This window comes from Salmo trutta, chromosome 8 (assembly GCF_901001165.1).
Source record: "Salmo trutta chromosome 8, fSalTru1.1, whole genome shotgun sequence".
NCBI lineage: Eukaryota > Metazoa > Chordata > Actinopteri > Salmoniformes > Salmonidae > Salmo > Salmo trutta.
The window spans coordinates 19,918,329-19,932,679 of NC_042964.1; the positions used below are offsets into that span (position 1 = coordinate 19,918,329).

General features: G+C 46.0%; 1 protein-coding gene across 1 annotated transcript in view; it reads left to right on the forward strand.

Annotated features, from left to right (window-relative positions):
• The window catches only part of svep1 (sushi, von Willebrand factor type A, EGF and pentraxin domain containing 1), a 137,385-nt gene that overhangs the window by 113,227 nt on the left and 9,807 nt on the right, over positions 1 to 14,351 (forward strand). The window contains exons 39-47 of the mRNA XM_029760326.1: positions 180 to 2,935; positions 3,045 to 3,276; positions 3,559 to 3,714; positions 4,607 to 4,670; positions 4,833 to 5,006; positions 5,173 to 5,349; positions 6,118 to 6,303; positions 10,504 to 10,674; positions 11,335 to 11,430. Coding sequence (XP_029616186.1) covers positions 180 to 2,935; positions 3,045 to 3,276; positions 3,559 to 3,714; positions 4,607 to 4,670; positions 4,833 to 5,006; positions 5,173 to 5,349; positions 6,118 to 6,303; positions 10,504 to 10,674; positions 11,335 to 11,430 — 4,012 coding nt within the window. The remainder of the gene's footprint in view (positions 1 to 179; positions 2,936 to 3,044; positions 3,277 to 3,558; positions 3,715 to 4,606; positions 4,671 to 4,832; positions 5,007 to 5,172; positions 5,350 to 6,117; positions 6,304 to 10,503; positions 10,675 to 11,334; positions 11,431 to 14,351) is intronic.

A 14,351-nucleotide genomic window follows, 5' to 3' on the forward strand; every position in this document is an offset into this window, starting at 1 on the left:
CAAAAAGTTCAATTTCAGAGTTTCCGCTTTGTCTCCACTCGTTCCTGTGCTTGGTCATCTAATTCGATCATAGAGAAAGATCCTTCTAATTTTTTCTGGCAAGAGATCTTGCGTAATCTCAGTCAAAACACAGTGTCCTCTCTGTACAATAAAACATCTTCTTCTGTTTCACCCTACAGAACAAAGGCCGTTTCTTCTTCAACAGCAAAGTGACATACGGATGCAATGCCGGCTACCGGCTGACGGGCCGTCCGGTGCGACTATGCCAGGCCAACCGCCAGTGGTCTAACGGCGACTTGCCCGCCTGCCACCTCCTGACCTGTGACCCCCCGCCCAGCATCCTGCACGGCCAATACCAAGGTTCTGTCTTTGAGGTGGGCCGCAAGGTCGAATACGTCTGCGACGAGGGCTATGAGATCTCTGGCGACGCCGTGTGGACGTGTCTGAAGTACGGCAAGTGGGACAAATTGAGGCGTCCGCACTGCTCCCCGGTCCAGTGTCCAGAGCCGCCCCTAGAGGAGAACCACCTGGTTCTACGTAGTCTAGAATCTGACTCCGGGACTGTGGAACTGTCCTGCGAGGACGGGTATGTTCTCCACGGTGCCCGGACCCTCCACTGCACCCCCGCCCAAGAGTGGAATGACACCTTCCCCGTCTGCAAGCAGGTGTTCTGCGGCCCGCCGCCCGAGGTGGCCTTCGGCGACCCATCGTCAGCACCGTCCTATTTCAGCTCTGTGGTGAGCTACTCCTGCATGGACGGGTTTACTTTGAGGAAGGAGGGGTCTGTGACCTGCCAGGCGGATGGACACTGGAGCAGCCCTGTCCCAGAGTGTATACCAGTAGAGTGTCCCCAACCTGTAGAGATAGCTAACGGTATAGTGGACGTTCAGGGACTGATGTATCTCAGCACGGCCCTCTACAGCTGTAAACCTGGTTATACTTTAGTAGGCAACGCTACAGTACTCTGTGGTGAAAGTGGGTTATGGATTGGAGGCGTGCCTTCTTGTCGACCAATCGAGTGCTCCGTCCCCAAAGAGATACCCAATGGGAAGGTGGCGTATACCAAACTGCAGTTCAGCCACGCTGTCACTTACTCCTGTCGCCGTGGTTACCGTCTCCAAGGCCCTGAGACGTTGAAGTGTCTGGCGAACGGGCAGTGGGATCAAGAAACACCTGTGTGTGTCCAGATCTACTGCGCCCCGCCCAACCCCATAGACAACGGCTTCGTGGAGGGACTCGACCATAAATTCGGCGTCACCATCTTCTACAGCTGTTTCCCCGGCTTCCAATTGGTTGGCCAGAACCACCTAACCTGCGAGGAGTTCGATTGGTCTAGTTCTGTCCCAGTCTGTGTTCCCTCCGACTGCGGCCTGCCCCCTCATATCGACTTCGGCGACTATTTGAGACTCTTGGATCCGAACGCAGAGCTAGCCGGCAGGGACGCAGCTATAACCTCCAAGCCTATAGGTGGTGCTACAGTTGCATTTTCACTCATGGATATGCGATTCCTGCATGGGACTGTGATAGTGTACCGCTGTCACAAGGGCTACGAACTTACAGCCCCTACGGCCTTGATGTGCCTGGAGGATGGTGGATGGAATGGGACGGCTCCGATGTGTGTCCCTGCAGAGTGTGAGGAGCCGCCAAGCCCGGACCACGGCTCTGTGAACATCACAGACACAACCCTGGGCAGCCTGGTGAAGTACAGCTGTGAGCAGGGCTACGAGTTAGAGGGGGAGTCAGTCAGACAGTGTGTGGCGGGCCGACAGTGGAGCGATGTACCGCCTGTCTGCCGACCTATAAGCTGCGATGACCCGGGCAACATTGATAACGGCTCAAACCACGTGGATTCCTTCCTGTATCTGGGGGTGTTGCACTACGAGTGTAATTCCGGGTTCAACCTGAAGGGCGGCGACACCAGGACCTGTCAGGCAGACGCTAGGTGGGATGGTGAGAAGCCGTGGTGTGAGCCTATCTCATGTGGCTCTCCAGTCGTCCCTAGTGATGTCACTGTGAAGGGGAAGGAATATACGTTTAGCAAACAGGTTGAGCTGAGCTGTAGGGCTGGATTGCTCCTACAAGGCCCCTCTGTTAGTGTGTGTCAGGCCGATGGTACATGGAGTCAAGGGTCACCTGAATGCCGCCCATCAAACTGTGGCAGACCAACATCCATCCAAAATGGTCAAGTCTTGGGCTCGGACTTTGGCTACGGTCATGAGGTGTGGTACAAGTGCGAGGAGGGGTACAGCCTCAGCGGAGGCAACCCCAGACGGTTGTGTCGCGGAGATGGACTCTGGGGGGAAGGCCCTGCCCCTCGCTGTGACATCATTGCCTGTGACCCGCCGCAGGACATCAGCCACGGGTTCCTCAACGGCTCCAGCTTCAACTTCGATGATGTCGTAGAGTACGTGTGTTTCGACGGGTACGAGGTCATCGGAGACCCCGTCCTCCGCTGTTCTGCCCAGGGCCACTGGGTTGGGACGGTACCAGAGTGCCTCCCCTGCCTCTGCACCCCTCCAATGTTAAGATACGGGGTGGTGCTGGGGCGCAACCACGCCTGCGGCGACCGGGTCTCCTTCCACTGTGATGAGGGCTACAAGATCCTGGGGCCATCAGCGGCAACGTGTGAGAAGGGCGGGTTGTGGAGCCCAGGCGTTCCTGTGTGTGGCCGGGGGAGGTGCGTGGCCGCTCCGCCTACAATACCGCACGCTGTCCAGCAGGGCGGCGGCGCCACTGCAGCTGACACAGTCACCTACAGGTGCAGACCAGGTTACCAGATGAAGGGGTCCTACCCCCATGTTACCTGTGGTAGGGAGGGCAGGTGGGGGGAGGTGAGGATCAGCTGTGAGCCCGTCTCTTGTGGAGCTCCAACTCCTGTACGCCATGCTCAGGTGGTGGGAGAGATATTCACTTTTGGGAGCCAGATACAATACAGGTGAATATGAACTTCTGTATCTTATTTGTCCAATCTTTGTGTTAGTGAAGTCCCACTATTCAAGTAGATAGTATGGTATTTAATATCCCTCTCACCCCCTTCTCGCTAGGTGTGATGAGGGGTATGAGCTGTCCAGCCAGTCTGACTCTCTGAGCTGTCGGTCTGAGGGCACCTGGTCTAAACAAAGCATCAGGTGCCGCCCCGCTCCGTGCCCGCTCCCTGCCAACCTCCCCACCCACGTCATGGTCACGGGGGAGGACCTCACCCCGGTTGGGGGGGTAGTCACCCTCTCCTGCCCAACAGGGTTCATCCTGCAGGGACCAGGCCTGGCAGAGTGCCAAGTGAGACTGCTACTGTGTCAACAAAAAAAATTGTGGTGAAATTTGTTTTTTCATCAATTGCATTGATGTTTTGGTCTAAAAGGCCATCATCAGAACGCTGAAAAATAACAGACAGAACCTAGTCAGAACTTTACCTCTGGTCGATTTGATCACCTTTTATTTTGACTACTGGGTTATTCACATCATTCATTTCATGTGATTTAGCTAAATGTTAGCTAAATGTTAGCTAAATGTTTACTGAATATGAATTGATTTCATGACTTTTTCTATGTTGGACTGTAGCTAGGTGGTAGCTGGTCTCCAGGCCTGTCCTCTGTCTCCTGTGGTCTGGTGGTTTGTGAGAAACCTCCTCTTCTTCCACATGGCATCACTGAGGGGGACAGTTACAGCTACGGAGACATTGTCTTGTACACCTGCCTGCCTGGGTTTGAGATGAAGGTAATGTCTGACACAATATTATACCACCACAATATTATATTATTGCAGTATTATTACAATATTATAGAGTATTATTACAAAACAGAGAATATTTTGCCTCAATTTTGGCTAAAATGATTGTATGATTATAATACGAGCCATGATTCGACAGGAAATAGGCCTATTGGAGTTTTTAAATCCTCTGGAGTTGAGGGTGGAATTACATTGAATCAAAGTTATAATAATATGAATTAGGATTATATTTTGATAGAGAATAGAGTGCAATGCATCATGGTAGATTTGGGATTGCTATAGTGAAAAATCTACTAAATGTCACTATCACTCTTACTTTGGGTGAAACCTGAGAGACTGCCAAACACATTATGTACATTGCCTAGGCACATTTTGTGACATGGTGAAGTAGGACCCAGGTGCAGAGAAGAGACCAGACGAGGAATCAGTGGTTAAGGATAAACATAATACTTTACTGAGAAACGGTAACGGAGGAATCACAGTAACACTGGGAAAACAACAAACACTATGTCTCGAAAACTCACTCAGGCGACAAGCGCACATGGCAAGCAATTCAAAGCTTCAGCAAAGGACAACAGAAAACACACCTCTTTTAACAGCGAAATCATAATGAGTAAATAGGACACGCCTGAGAGTCGTTAATGTCTCTAGGACGTCTCTGCCGTCCTCTGGTAACAGGTGGAAACATGAAACATGACCTATTACTGGAAATCACATGACACAATTTCCCCAAAACTATTAATGAAAGTGCATGCTGAGTCATAATGGAAGCAGAGAGAGCTTTGTGAGTCTGTGTTAGCAGATAGATTCACAATTCCCAGGGTGTCTATTTTTGTATAGATACACAGTGTCTGTAATACAGCAACTCACTCTATTACAGGGAGACTCTGTACAGACCTGTCAAGGAGACAGAACATGGAGTGGGGCTCAGCCTACATGTGTCAGTAAGTGTGTGTGTGTGTGCACGCACATGTATGTGAGTTTTGATATAGAATGGAATTGTTCCTTCGTGTCAATTTCCATACTGTAAGAATGAATACGTTTAAATGCACCAATTTAACAGAAATTATGACTGTTTTCCACATCCAAATGTTCTGTGTCCACAGCTGTATCCTGTGGCCCGCCTCCCTCGGTGGAGAATGCAGAGGTACAGACGTCAGACGAAGCGTACCAGGGCAACGTCAGCTATGTGTGCAACCCTGGCTTACATCTGGTTGGCCCACAGAACCTCACCTGTCTGGCCAATGGAACATGGAGCCTGCCTGCGCCAACATGTAAAGGTATGGATGGCGCGTTATTCCAGGTTTATCATATTGTCCTCTTAAGGCATTTAAGACAGGCAACTTGTAATCTACTCGAGCATTTGAAATAGACAATGGGGGAAAAAATCGGAATCAATTTGTCGTTAAGATCTCTCCCTCTCTCTCTTTCCCCCTCTCCTCTCAGCTGGCCAGGGTTGTGACATCCCCAAGGCGCTGTTGAATGGCAGGGTGCAGGAAGAGAGCCTGACCACCGGGCGTGCTGTTGCGTTTCAGTGTGATAAAGGCTACGCCCTAAAGGGGGATACTCTGGTGGTGTGTATGGGAGACGGGACATGGAGCTCCACCTTCCCCGTCTGTCAACGTAAGACTTTGAGACAAACCAACATCACGACAACATCACAACTAACATGAATGTGTTACAGGAGTTTTTCTGGGACAGGTCACATGGTCAGGGATACCTCCTGGCCCTATTCATAGACAAAATAAAGGAGCCAATCCATGCTGCTGGTTTTATCTTATTAATTTATCTCAGGTTTTGGTCTTTCTATTTGTTTACAATCTGGAACAGAGTAAATAGGCATTTTAACATCATAGATTTAGCCGGTGGGTAATTTGTGGAATAGACACCGGCTGGAATGCGGTTTTAACCCGTCAGCATTCAGGATTAGACACACCCCGTTGTATAATTGTTTCCAATTTACACGATGACTGTTGAAACCAACCAGATATAACAGTTGTATTTCTACACCTCACATTCTTCAGTTTACACAGACCACAGATGGAGGGGAGGGCCGCCACACTCAGTTGGAATACTTTGCAACATCACCACTGTTTCACATGCTGTTTCAAAACTGACTTCGTCGGTAGCTAACGACCTGAAAATAATATCGTTAAGAGCACCGAGCACACAGCTTGCATAGTCTCACAAACATTCACACCCCTTGTTGTGACATTTATATGTAGCACCTGGGCTTATGCCGAACCTGTCTGTAATCCACCGTTATACTCTATACATAAGCATGAGTTGTCTCCAACTGATATTCTCACAAACATTTTACCCACATAGACATTTGTCAAATCTGTCTATAGTGTAATCCAATACTACTATACTCTGTGTCTCCCCATGCAGCCAAGCCGTGTCCCCCTCCCCCGGGATGGAAGGTGAGCGGTGGGGGTGTGAACACCTCTAAACAGCTGTTCTACGTGGGCCAGTCGTTACCGTTCGCCTGTCCCAAGGGTCACCAGGCCAAGGGCACCGCCGCCATCACCTGTAGGACAGACCAGACATGGACCCCAGTCAGCACTGTCTGTGAGAGTGAGTAGATACACTTTAAACTACGGTTCTTTAATCCTAGTTCTGGTCCTGGTTATCCACTTGGGGAGCAGGGTTTTGTTCCAGCCCAGTACTAACATACCCGATCAGGTCGTTATTGTAAAAGAGAATGTGTTCTCAATTACCTTAATTGACTTGGTTAGATAAAGATAATGGTAAACCATTTAAACTACGAAAACAAAGGTTTAGTCGAATCAGGTATGTTAGTGCAGGGCTAGAATGAAAGCCTTAACACCAAAATCTACCACATCATGACAACATAGTGCACTACCCCGAGAGTGTCTGGTCAGCAATGTAAGATATGACTGGTAGGTCGACTACACCAACCCCTCACATATTAGTCTTTTCTTTTCACGTCCCAACGGGGATATTGACATTGGAACGAGACGAGGATTTCAAGATAAGGTACCATTCTAGGTCAACATAGAGGGATTGAATCTTAATTTCGCTTTCATTCTCTCACCATCCCTTCCCCTGGTACACTTTAAGGTTATTGGTTTATTAAAAAGAAGAACAGCCATAAACACAGTACAGCCATCAAGTGTGTTCTCTAGTCTACGTCCCAAATGGCACCCTGTTCCCTATATAGTGTACTACTTTTGACCCGAGCCCTATGGGCCCTTGTTTTAACAGTAGTGCACTATGAAGTAAGATTCAGACGCAGCCTAGGTGGAACATTCCTGTTCCAGAAGGTAGCTCTGACAGATTAGATATGAGTTACTGAGATGAAGACTGTTGAGTATGAGTCATCATATTGATATTTTGCATCATCATGATGATGTGGCCGGTGATACTTTAAAATTCCAATATCTTGAAAACTTGACTGCTGACATGCAAAACCTTTTGGGACTGTATCAACAGTGTAACGGCTGTCGTCGGAATGAGACCAAAGCGCAGCGTGGAAAGTGTTCATGATGTTTTATTTTCACAAAAAAAAACTCTAACAAAAATAACAAAAATGAAACGAAAGCGCACAGTTCTGTCAGGTACAGATATGAAACAGAAAACAACTAACCACAAAACACAGGTGGGAAAAGGCTGCCTAAGTGTGATTCCCAATCAGAGACAACGATAGACAGCTGCCTCTGATTAGGAACCATACTCGGCCAAAAACAAAGAAATAGACAACATAGAATGCCCACCCCACATCACACCCTGACCTAACCAAATAGAGAAATAAAACGGCTCTCTAAGGTCAGGGCATGACAAACAGTGGACTAATGCGGAAGAAAATACTAAAATATTGTTTTTCAGTGGTTTCCCTTTAACCGGGTGGAAGCCCACTCCAATATACTGTTTTCCCTTTATTTAACCAGGTACAGTTGAAGTCGGAAGTTTACATACACCTTAGCCAAATAAATTTAAACTCAGTTTTTCACAATTCATGACATTTAATCCTAGTATAAATTCCCTGTCTTAGGTCAGTTAGGGTCACCACTTCATTTTAAGAATGTGAAATGTCAGAATAATAGTAGAGAGAATGATTTATTTCAGCTTTTATTTCTTTCATCATATTCTCAGTGGGTCAGAAGTTTACATACACTCAATTAGTATTTGGTAGCGTTGCCTTTAAATTGTTTGACCTAGGTCAAACGTTTCGGGTAGCCTTCCACAAGCTTCCCACAATAAGTTGGGTGAATTTTGGCCCATTCCTCCTGACAGAGCTGGTGTAACTGAGTCAGGATAGTAAGGCCTCCTTACTCGCACACGCTTTTTCAGTTCTGCCCACACATTTTCTATAGGATTGAGGTCAGAGCTTTGTGATGGCCACTCCAATACCTTGACTTTTTTGTCCTTAAGCCATTTTGCCACAACGTTGGAAGTGTGCTTGGGGTCATTGTCCATTTATAAGACCCATTTTGCGACCAAGCTTTAACTTCCTGACTGATGTCTTGAGATGTTGCTTCAATATATCCACATAAATTTCCTTCCACATGATGCCATCTATTTTGTGAAGTACACCAGTCCCTTCTGCAGCAAAGCACCCCCACAACATGATGCTGCCACCCCCGTGCTTCACGATTGGGGTGGTGTTCTTCGGCTTGCAATCCTCCCCCTTTTTCCTCCAAACATAACGATGGTCATTATGGCCAAACAATTCTATTTTTGTTTCATCAGACCAGAGGACATTTCTCCAAAAAGTACGATCTTTGTCTCCATGTGCAGTTGCAAACCGTAGTCTGGCTTTTTTATGGCGGTTTTGGAGCAGTGGCTTCTTCCTTGCTGAACGGCCTTTCAGGTTATATTGATATAGGGACTCGTTTTACTGTGGATATAGATACTTTTGTACCTGTTTCCTCCAGCACCTTCACAAGGTCGTTTGCTGTTGTTCTGGGATTGATTTGCACTTTCCGCATCCAAAGTAGGTTCATCTCTAGGAGACAGAACGTGTCTCCTTGCTGAGCGGTATGACGGCTGCGTGGTCCCATGGTGTTCATACTTGTATACTATTGTTTGTACAGATGAACATGGTACCTTCAGACGTTTGGAAATTGCTCCCAAGGATGAACCAGACTTGTGAAGGTCTACAATTTTGTTTCTGAGGTCTTGGCTGATTTCTTTTGATTTTCTCATGATGTAAAGCAAAGAGGGACTGAGTTTGAAGGTAGGCCTTGAAATACATCCACAGGTACACCTCCAATTGACTCAAATTATGTCAATTAGCCTATCAGAAGCTTCTAAAGCCATGACATCATTTTCTGGAATTTTCCAAGCTGTTTAAAGGCACAGTCAACTTAGTGTATGTAAACTTCTGACCCACTAGAATTGTGATTCAGTGAATTATAAGTGAAATAATCTGTCTGTAAACAATTGTTGGAAAAATTGCACAAAGTAGATGTCCTAAACGACTTGGCAAAACTATCATTTGTGGACAAGAAATTTGTGGAGTGGTTGAAAAGCGACTTTTAATGACTCCAACCTAAGTGTATGTGAACTTCCGACTTCAACTGTATGTCATTGAGAACACGTTCTCTTTTACAATAATGACCTGAAAAGAGATCCAGTTCTTTCTTAGACTCCTGTTATCACTCGATGTTCTCAACAGACAATAAGACAGCCAGATATCAAGAGAAACACATTGTATTCTCACGCGAGTGGTTAAACGTACCTATACATGCCTTGACCCATAAACATAACATATTAAAACCCCACAGGCCTGTTTTTAGCAGTTTTAGCTGCTTACGTAATGAATCCCATGTCGTTCTGAACCCACAACACAGTGGTGTAAACTAGCAAAGATGATTCACAGGGGGAAATCGCTGACACTGTTGACGTGTTCGCTTCCAAGCTTGTGTTTCTCCAATGAAGGGTGGGGATCGGTCTGTACTTGTACAAAGAGGCATCTGTGCAGTGGCTTAGGTGATTTACTGGTCTCTCTCTGGGATAATTTGGGTCATGATACTGAATGTGAAGTCCACTGTTTTTTTTCTAAAACTCTTTTTACTATCCAGAAGTGAATCGATTCATAACATAGCAGTTTTAGAAATCCATCAAAAACGATTAATCGACATAAATGATCCACCACGCATTATTTGTCCTATGCTATCCGCATGGCCTGCCTTCTGCGCATTGAGCATGGAGCCGTACTATTTTCTGTTGCACTTTTCCCATCACCTCCTCTCCTCTGTCTCTGCGGGCAGCGTGCTAGGCTGGATGAATGGGTTACACGTTAAGTAGATCTGCTGCCTTCATAGCATGTTTGTAACTCCTTATGGGCTTCTAGCTGCTATGGTTTCCATTGTGTTTTAATTCTCTCTAACTTGCATGTTTGTTGGTGATACTGTTGGTTTACAGTACAACGCTGTTTGGTATGGTGTGGCGTGTAGATGTCGATGTCTTTGCATGTCTGCCTGGCTCTTGCTTGTTGAGGACTCCCCTGTCGGCTCCAACACTAACTGATTCTCATTGGTTTGTTTTCCGGGTTTTCTTACAAGGGCCGCATACTGTAGAATCACAAACACATCATTTGACACATCTTTGCATGGCATTCACACTTTCCCTTCAACGTGATCTTTATAGCCAGGTGGTTCTATCGAAGGGAAAATATGAAGCATTGTTGGTCCGTTATTTCAAGCCCAAATTGGCCCAAATTAGTTTAAAGGCATTTGATAACATGTACATAACATGTGGCCCAAATGAGTTGTAAGTAACCAGAGGGGCTGTCCGTCCGTTTCGACACAGGGGTCTCCTGCGGCCCCCCTCTCCACGTGGCCCACGGGGTGGTGCGGGGGGCGGTGTTCCAGTTCGGGGACATGGCGGTGTACTCGTGTTTCGGAGGGTACGCCATGGAGGGCCACAGCAGAAGTGTGTGTCTGGAGAACGGGACCTGGACCCCCCCTCCCGCCTGCAGAGGTAGAGAGACTGCACCCTTACCGCTGCGTCCCAAAAGGAGGGTATCCTCTACTCCTGAAAGCTTGCGTGCCCTCCCCTCCGCTTCTCCAGTCACTTGTACTGAGCACATTCACCACTCCACTCGTACACTTCCCACTTTACTTTGACATACTAGATAACAGGATTGTCCAGTGATGCCTGTGTCTAAGGCACCATCAGTTATGAATTGAACCGTTTCTATAAAGGAATGCTGTCTTTATGAATGCTATCTTTATCCCAGTGCATGAAGTCGCATGGTCAAGGCCCAATCACAGCATGGCTACCAGTAAAATGTTCTCGTTTCTATTAAACAGGATTAGCTATTTTAACTGAATGCTTTCTCTACCGTCTATACCAGGGGTGGGCAACTCCAGTCCTCGAAGGCCTGATTGGTGTCACACTTTTTCTCCATCCCTAGCAAACACAGCTGATTAATCAAATTGCGTTCTAAACTGAAGATCATGATTAGGTGATTATTGGAGTCAGGTGTGTTAGATGGAGCTGGGGCAAAACTGTGACACCAATCAGGCCTTCACGGACTGGAATTGCCCACCCCTGGTCTACAAACTTGTGAGACGGGGACTGTTCGGAGGATGTGTCAGTATTTTGGCTTTAATAAGGCGTGTGTCCTTTCCTCTCCAGCGGTGTGTTGGCTACAGTGCCTGAACGGAGGGGTTTGTCAGAGACCCAACACCTGTTCCTGTTCTGAGGGGTGGATGGGCAGACTGTGCGAGGAACGTAAGTATTATAAATTGATCTATCAATCAATCACATTTATTTTGGATGGAAGGGCAGACTAGAAACAAAAACAGACAGTCTCTCTGTAGTAGAGTGAGTTGCTGTATTACAGACAATTTGTATGTATACAAAAATAGACACACTGGGCATTGTGAATCTTTCAGACTTTCAGCTTCCTGCTTCCATTATGACTCAGCATGCACTTCCATCAATTGTTTTGGGGAAATAATTCCGGGATTTCCAGTCATTGAAAATGTGCCTAGACAATGCACATAATGTTTTTGGCAGTCTCTCAAAGTAAGAGTGATAGTGACATTTATTCGATTTCTCACTATAGCAATCTCAAATCTACCATGATGCATTGCACTCTATTCTCTAATCAATATCATTATAACTTTAATTCAATGTAATTACACCCTCCTGCAAATGTGTTTTTCTGTTCAGCTTTTTGGTCTCTAGATGTAACAATATTCTCAACTCCTGAGCATTTAAAAAACTTCCATAGGCCTCCCATGGAATAATGGCACTTGCTTTTGATTATTTTATAATCACACAATAATTTTTCCCAAAAGTTTAGCAAATTATTATATATTTTTTCTCTGTTCTGTAATATTGTAATAATACAGTAATAATATAATATTGTAATAATATAGTATTGTAATAATACTGTAATAATATAATATTGTAATATACTGTAATAACATAATATTGTAATAATAGAGGGAGAGAGAAAGAACTAGAGTGAGCGAGTGAGAGAGAGGTAGCAAATTAAGAAAAAGAGATGAAAATTGAAACAGAGCGAGAGAGAGAGGTATTTGGATCTCACTCCCTACTCTGATCCCAACCAAAGAGTCTGTGTTAGAGAAAGTGGATCCACAGTGCAGCCATGAGAAGACCCACACTGTTTCACTGACTCTGGGAAATTCACTCTCTTTGACTAGATTAACTTTACAGAGTTAAAGAGACTCCCAATCCCCATCTGAAATCTTTTCACATCCTTTTTGTGCATTGTTTTTCCCGAGTGAGAGGGGTTGAGTCCGAAATGGCACCCTATTCACAGTATATAGAGCACTCCTTGATTGGGTTCTAATGAAAAGTGCCAAGTGCGTGCAAAGCTGTCATCAAGGCAAAGGGTGGAAGAACTTTGAAGAATCTCAAATATAAAATATATTTTAATTTGTTTAACACTTTTTTGGTTATTACATGATTCCATATGTGTTATTTCATAGTTTTGATGTCTTCACTATTATTCTAGAGCAGTGGTTCTTAACCTGGGTTCGATCGAACCCCAGGGGTTCGGTGAGTCAGTCTCAGGGGTTCGGCGGAGGTCAAGACACACACCCGACTCATATGATTCGTGATGACACGCCCCGCTTGGCCATCATTGGCTGCAGGTGATCACGCAACATCGCTTGGCCTATCTGTGCTGCAGGGAATTTGGCTCGCTCAGTAGTCGAATTGTGACTGTCGTGATGGTACGTCGTGTGATTTCTTTCTTAATATGTTAATCCCTTCATACTAACTATGTCGAGCAAAAAAAGAAAGTGGTCGGACGAATATGTACAATATGGATTCACATGTATAACGGAACGTGATGAGAGTCAGCGTCCTAACTGCATGATTTGCAATGCCAAGTTGAGCAATTCTAGTCTAGCACCGGCAAAACTAAGAGAACACTTCCTTAAGCTGCATGGAGATGGACAATACAAGAACACAACGCTCGCTGAATTCAAGGTGAAGAGAGCCATTTTTCCAATTAAGAAGGGTTCGGTGAATGCGCATATGAAACTGGTGGGGGTCAGTACCTCCAACAAGGTTAAGAACCACTGTTATAGAGGTTAGAGCGTTGGACTAGTAACCGAAAGGTTGCAAGATCGAATCCCCGAGCTGACAAGGTAAAAATCTGTCGTTCTGCCCCTGAACAAGGCAGTTAACCCACTGTTCCTAGGCCGTCCTAAAATAAGAATTTGTTCTTAACTGACTTGCCTAGTTAAATAATCGTATAATTTTTTTAATAAAAACTAGCGCCATCTTCGGGTTGGCATTATGCCCATTATCTTAACATCTTCCTTTTCATATATCATTAGCTCGAGCACTTCATACCATTCTAATACCACAGTGAAAATATCTATTTACATTATCAACACCTTTTTTAATTTGTAATTTTATAAGATACAAAAATTCATTGTCCATCTTTTAAGGGACATAGTCCCCGTACCGCAGGGGCATTCTTATGTTAACCCTTGTCCTACTGTGTCGCACTGGTGGAATATTGGGCACCTCTGGGACGTTGGACACCTCTGGGATGTTGGGTACATCTGGAATCCTCAGGTCCTGTCCTGACACCTCTGGGAGCCTCAAGGCCTCTCCTTCCTCTTCCACAGCCTCCTGAAATTGTGGAGGCATGGTCGGCAGAGATAACTGCCCTGGTGGGGTCTTCCCCGTCTCCTCATAATGTGCCCTGCCCACACCATCCAGAGGATATTTCCAGTCTACCCATGTGGCCCTCCTGTGCCCTATGCTCTCCTGAACTGGCTGTATGGGCTTCCGGTTTCTTCCATACTTTCGGCCCTTTACTTCCACATCATATGACCTTGCGCTGATGTGCCCTATGCATGTGCCAAGACTCCATGTGGCATCCCTGGCGTGAGGTGACAGGAGCACTCTGACAACTTGGCCTTGTTTTATTACAGGCAGATTTTTTGCATGCTGGTCATAGTAATGTTTTTACTTGTCCTGGCGTGCACGTTTGTGTGCATGAACATCCCTAATGACCTTTGGTGTGAGGAGCTTGGGAGTTGTTGGCAACAGAGAGCGAGTGGGTCTAGACATGAAGCGCTGTACAGGACTGCTGCCGAAGCCCTCTGTGGGAGTATTTCTCCACGCCAAAATGGCTTGCCACACATCTGTGCCTTCCTGCA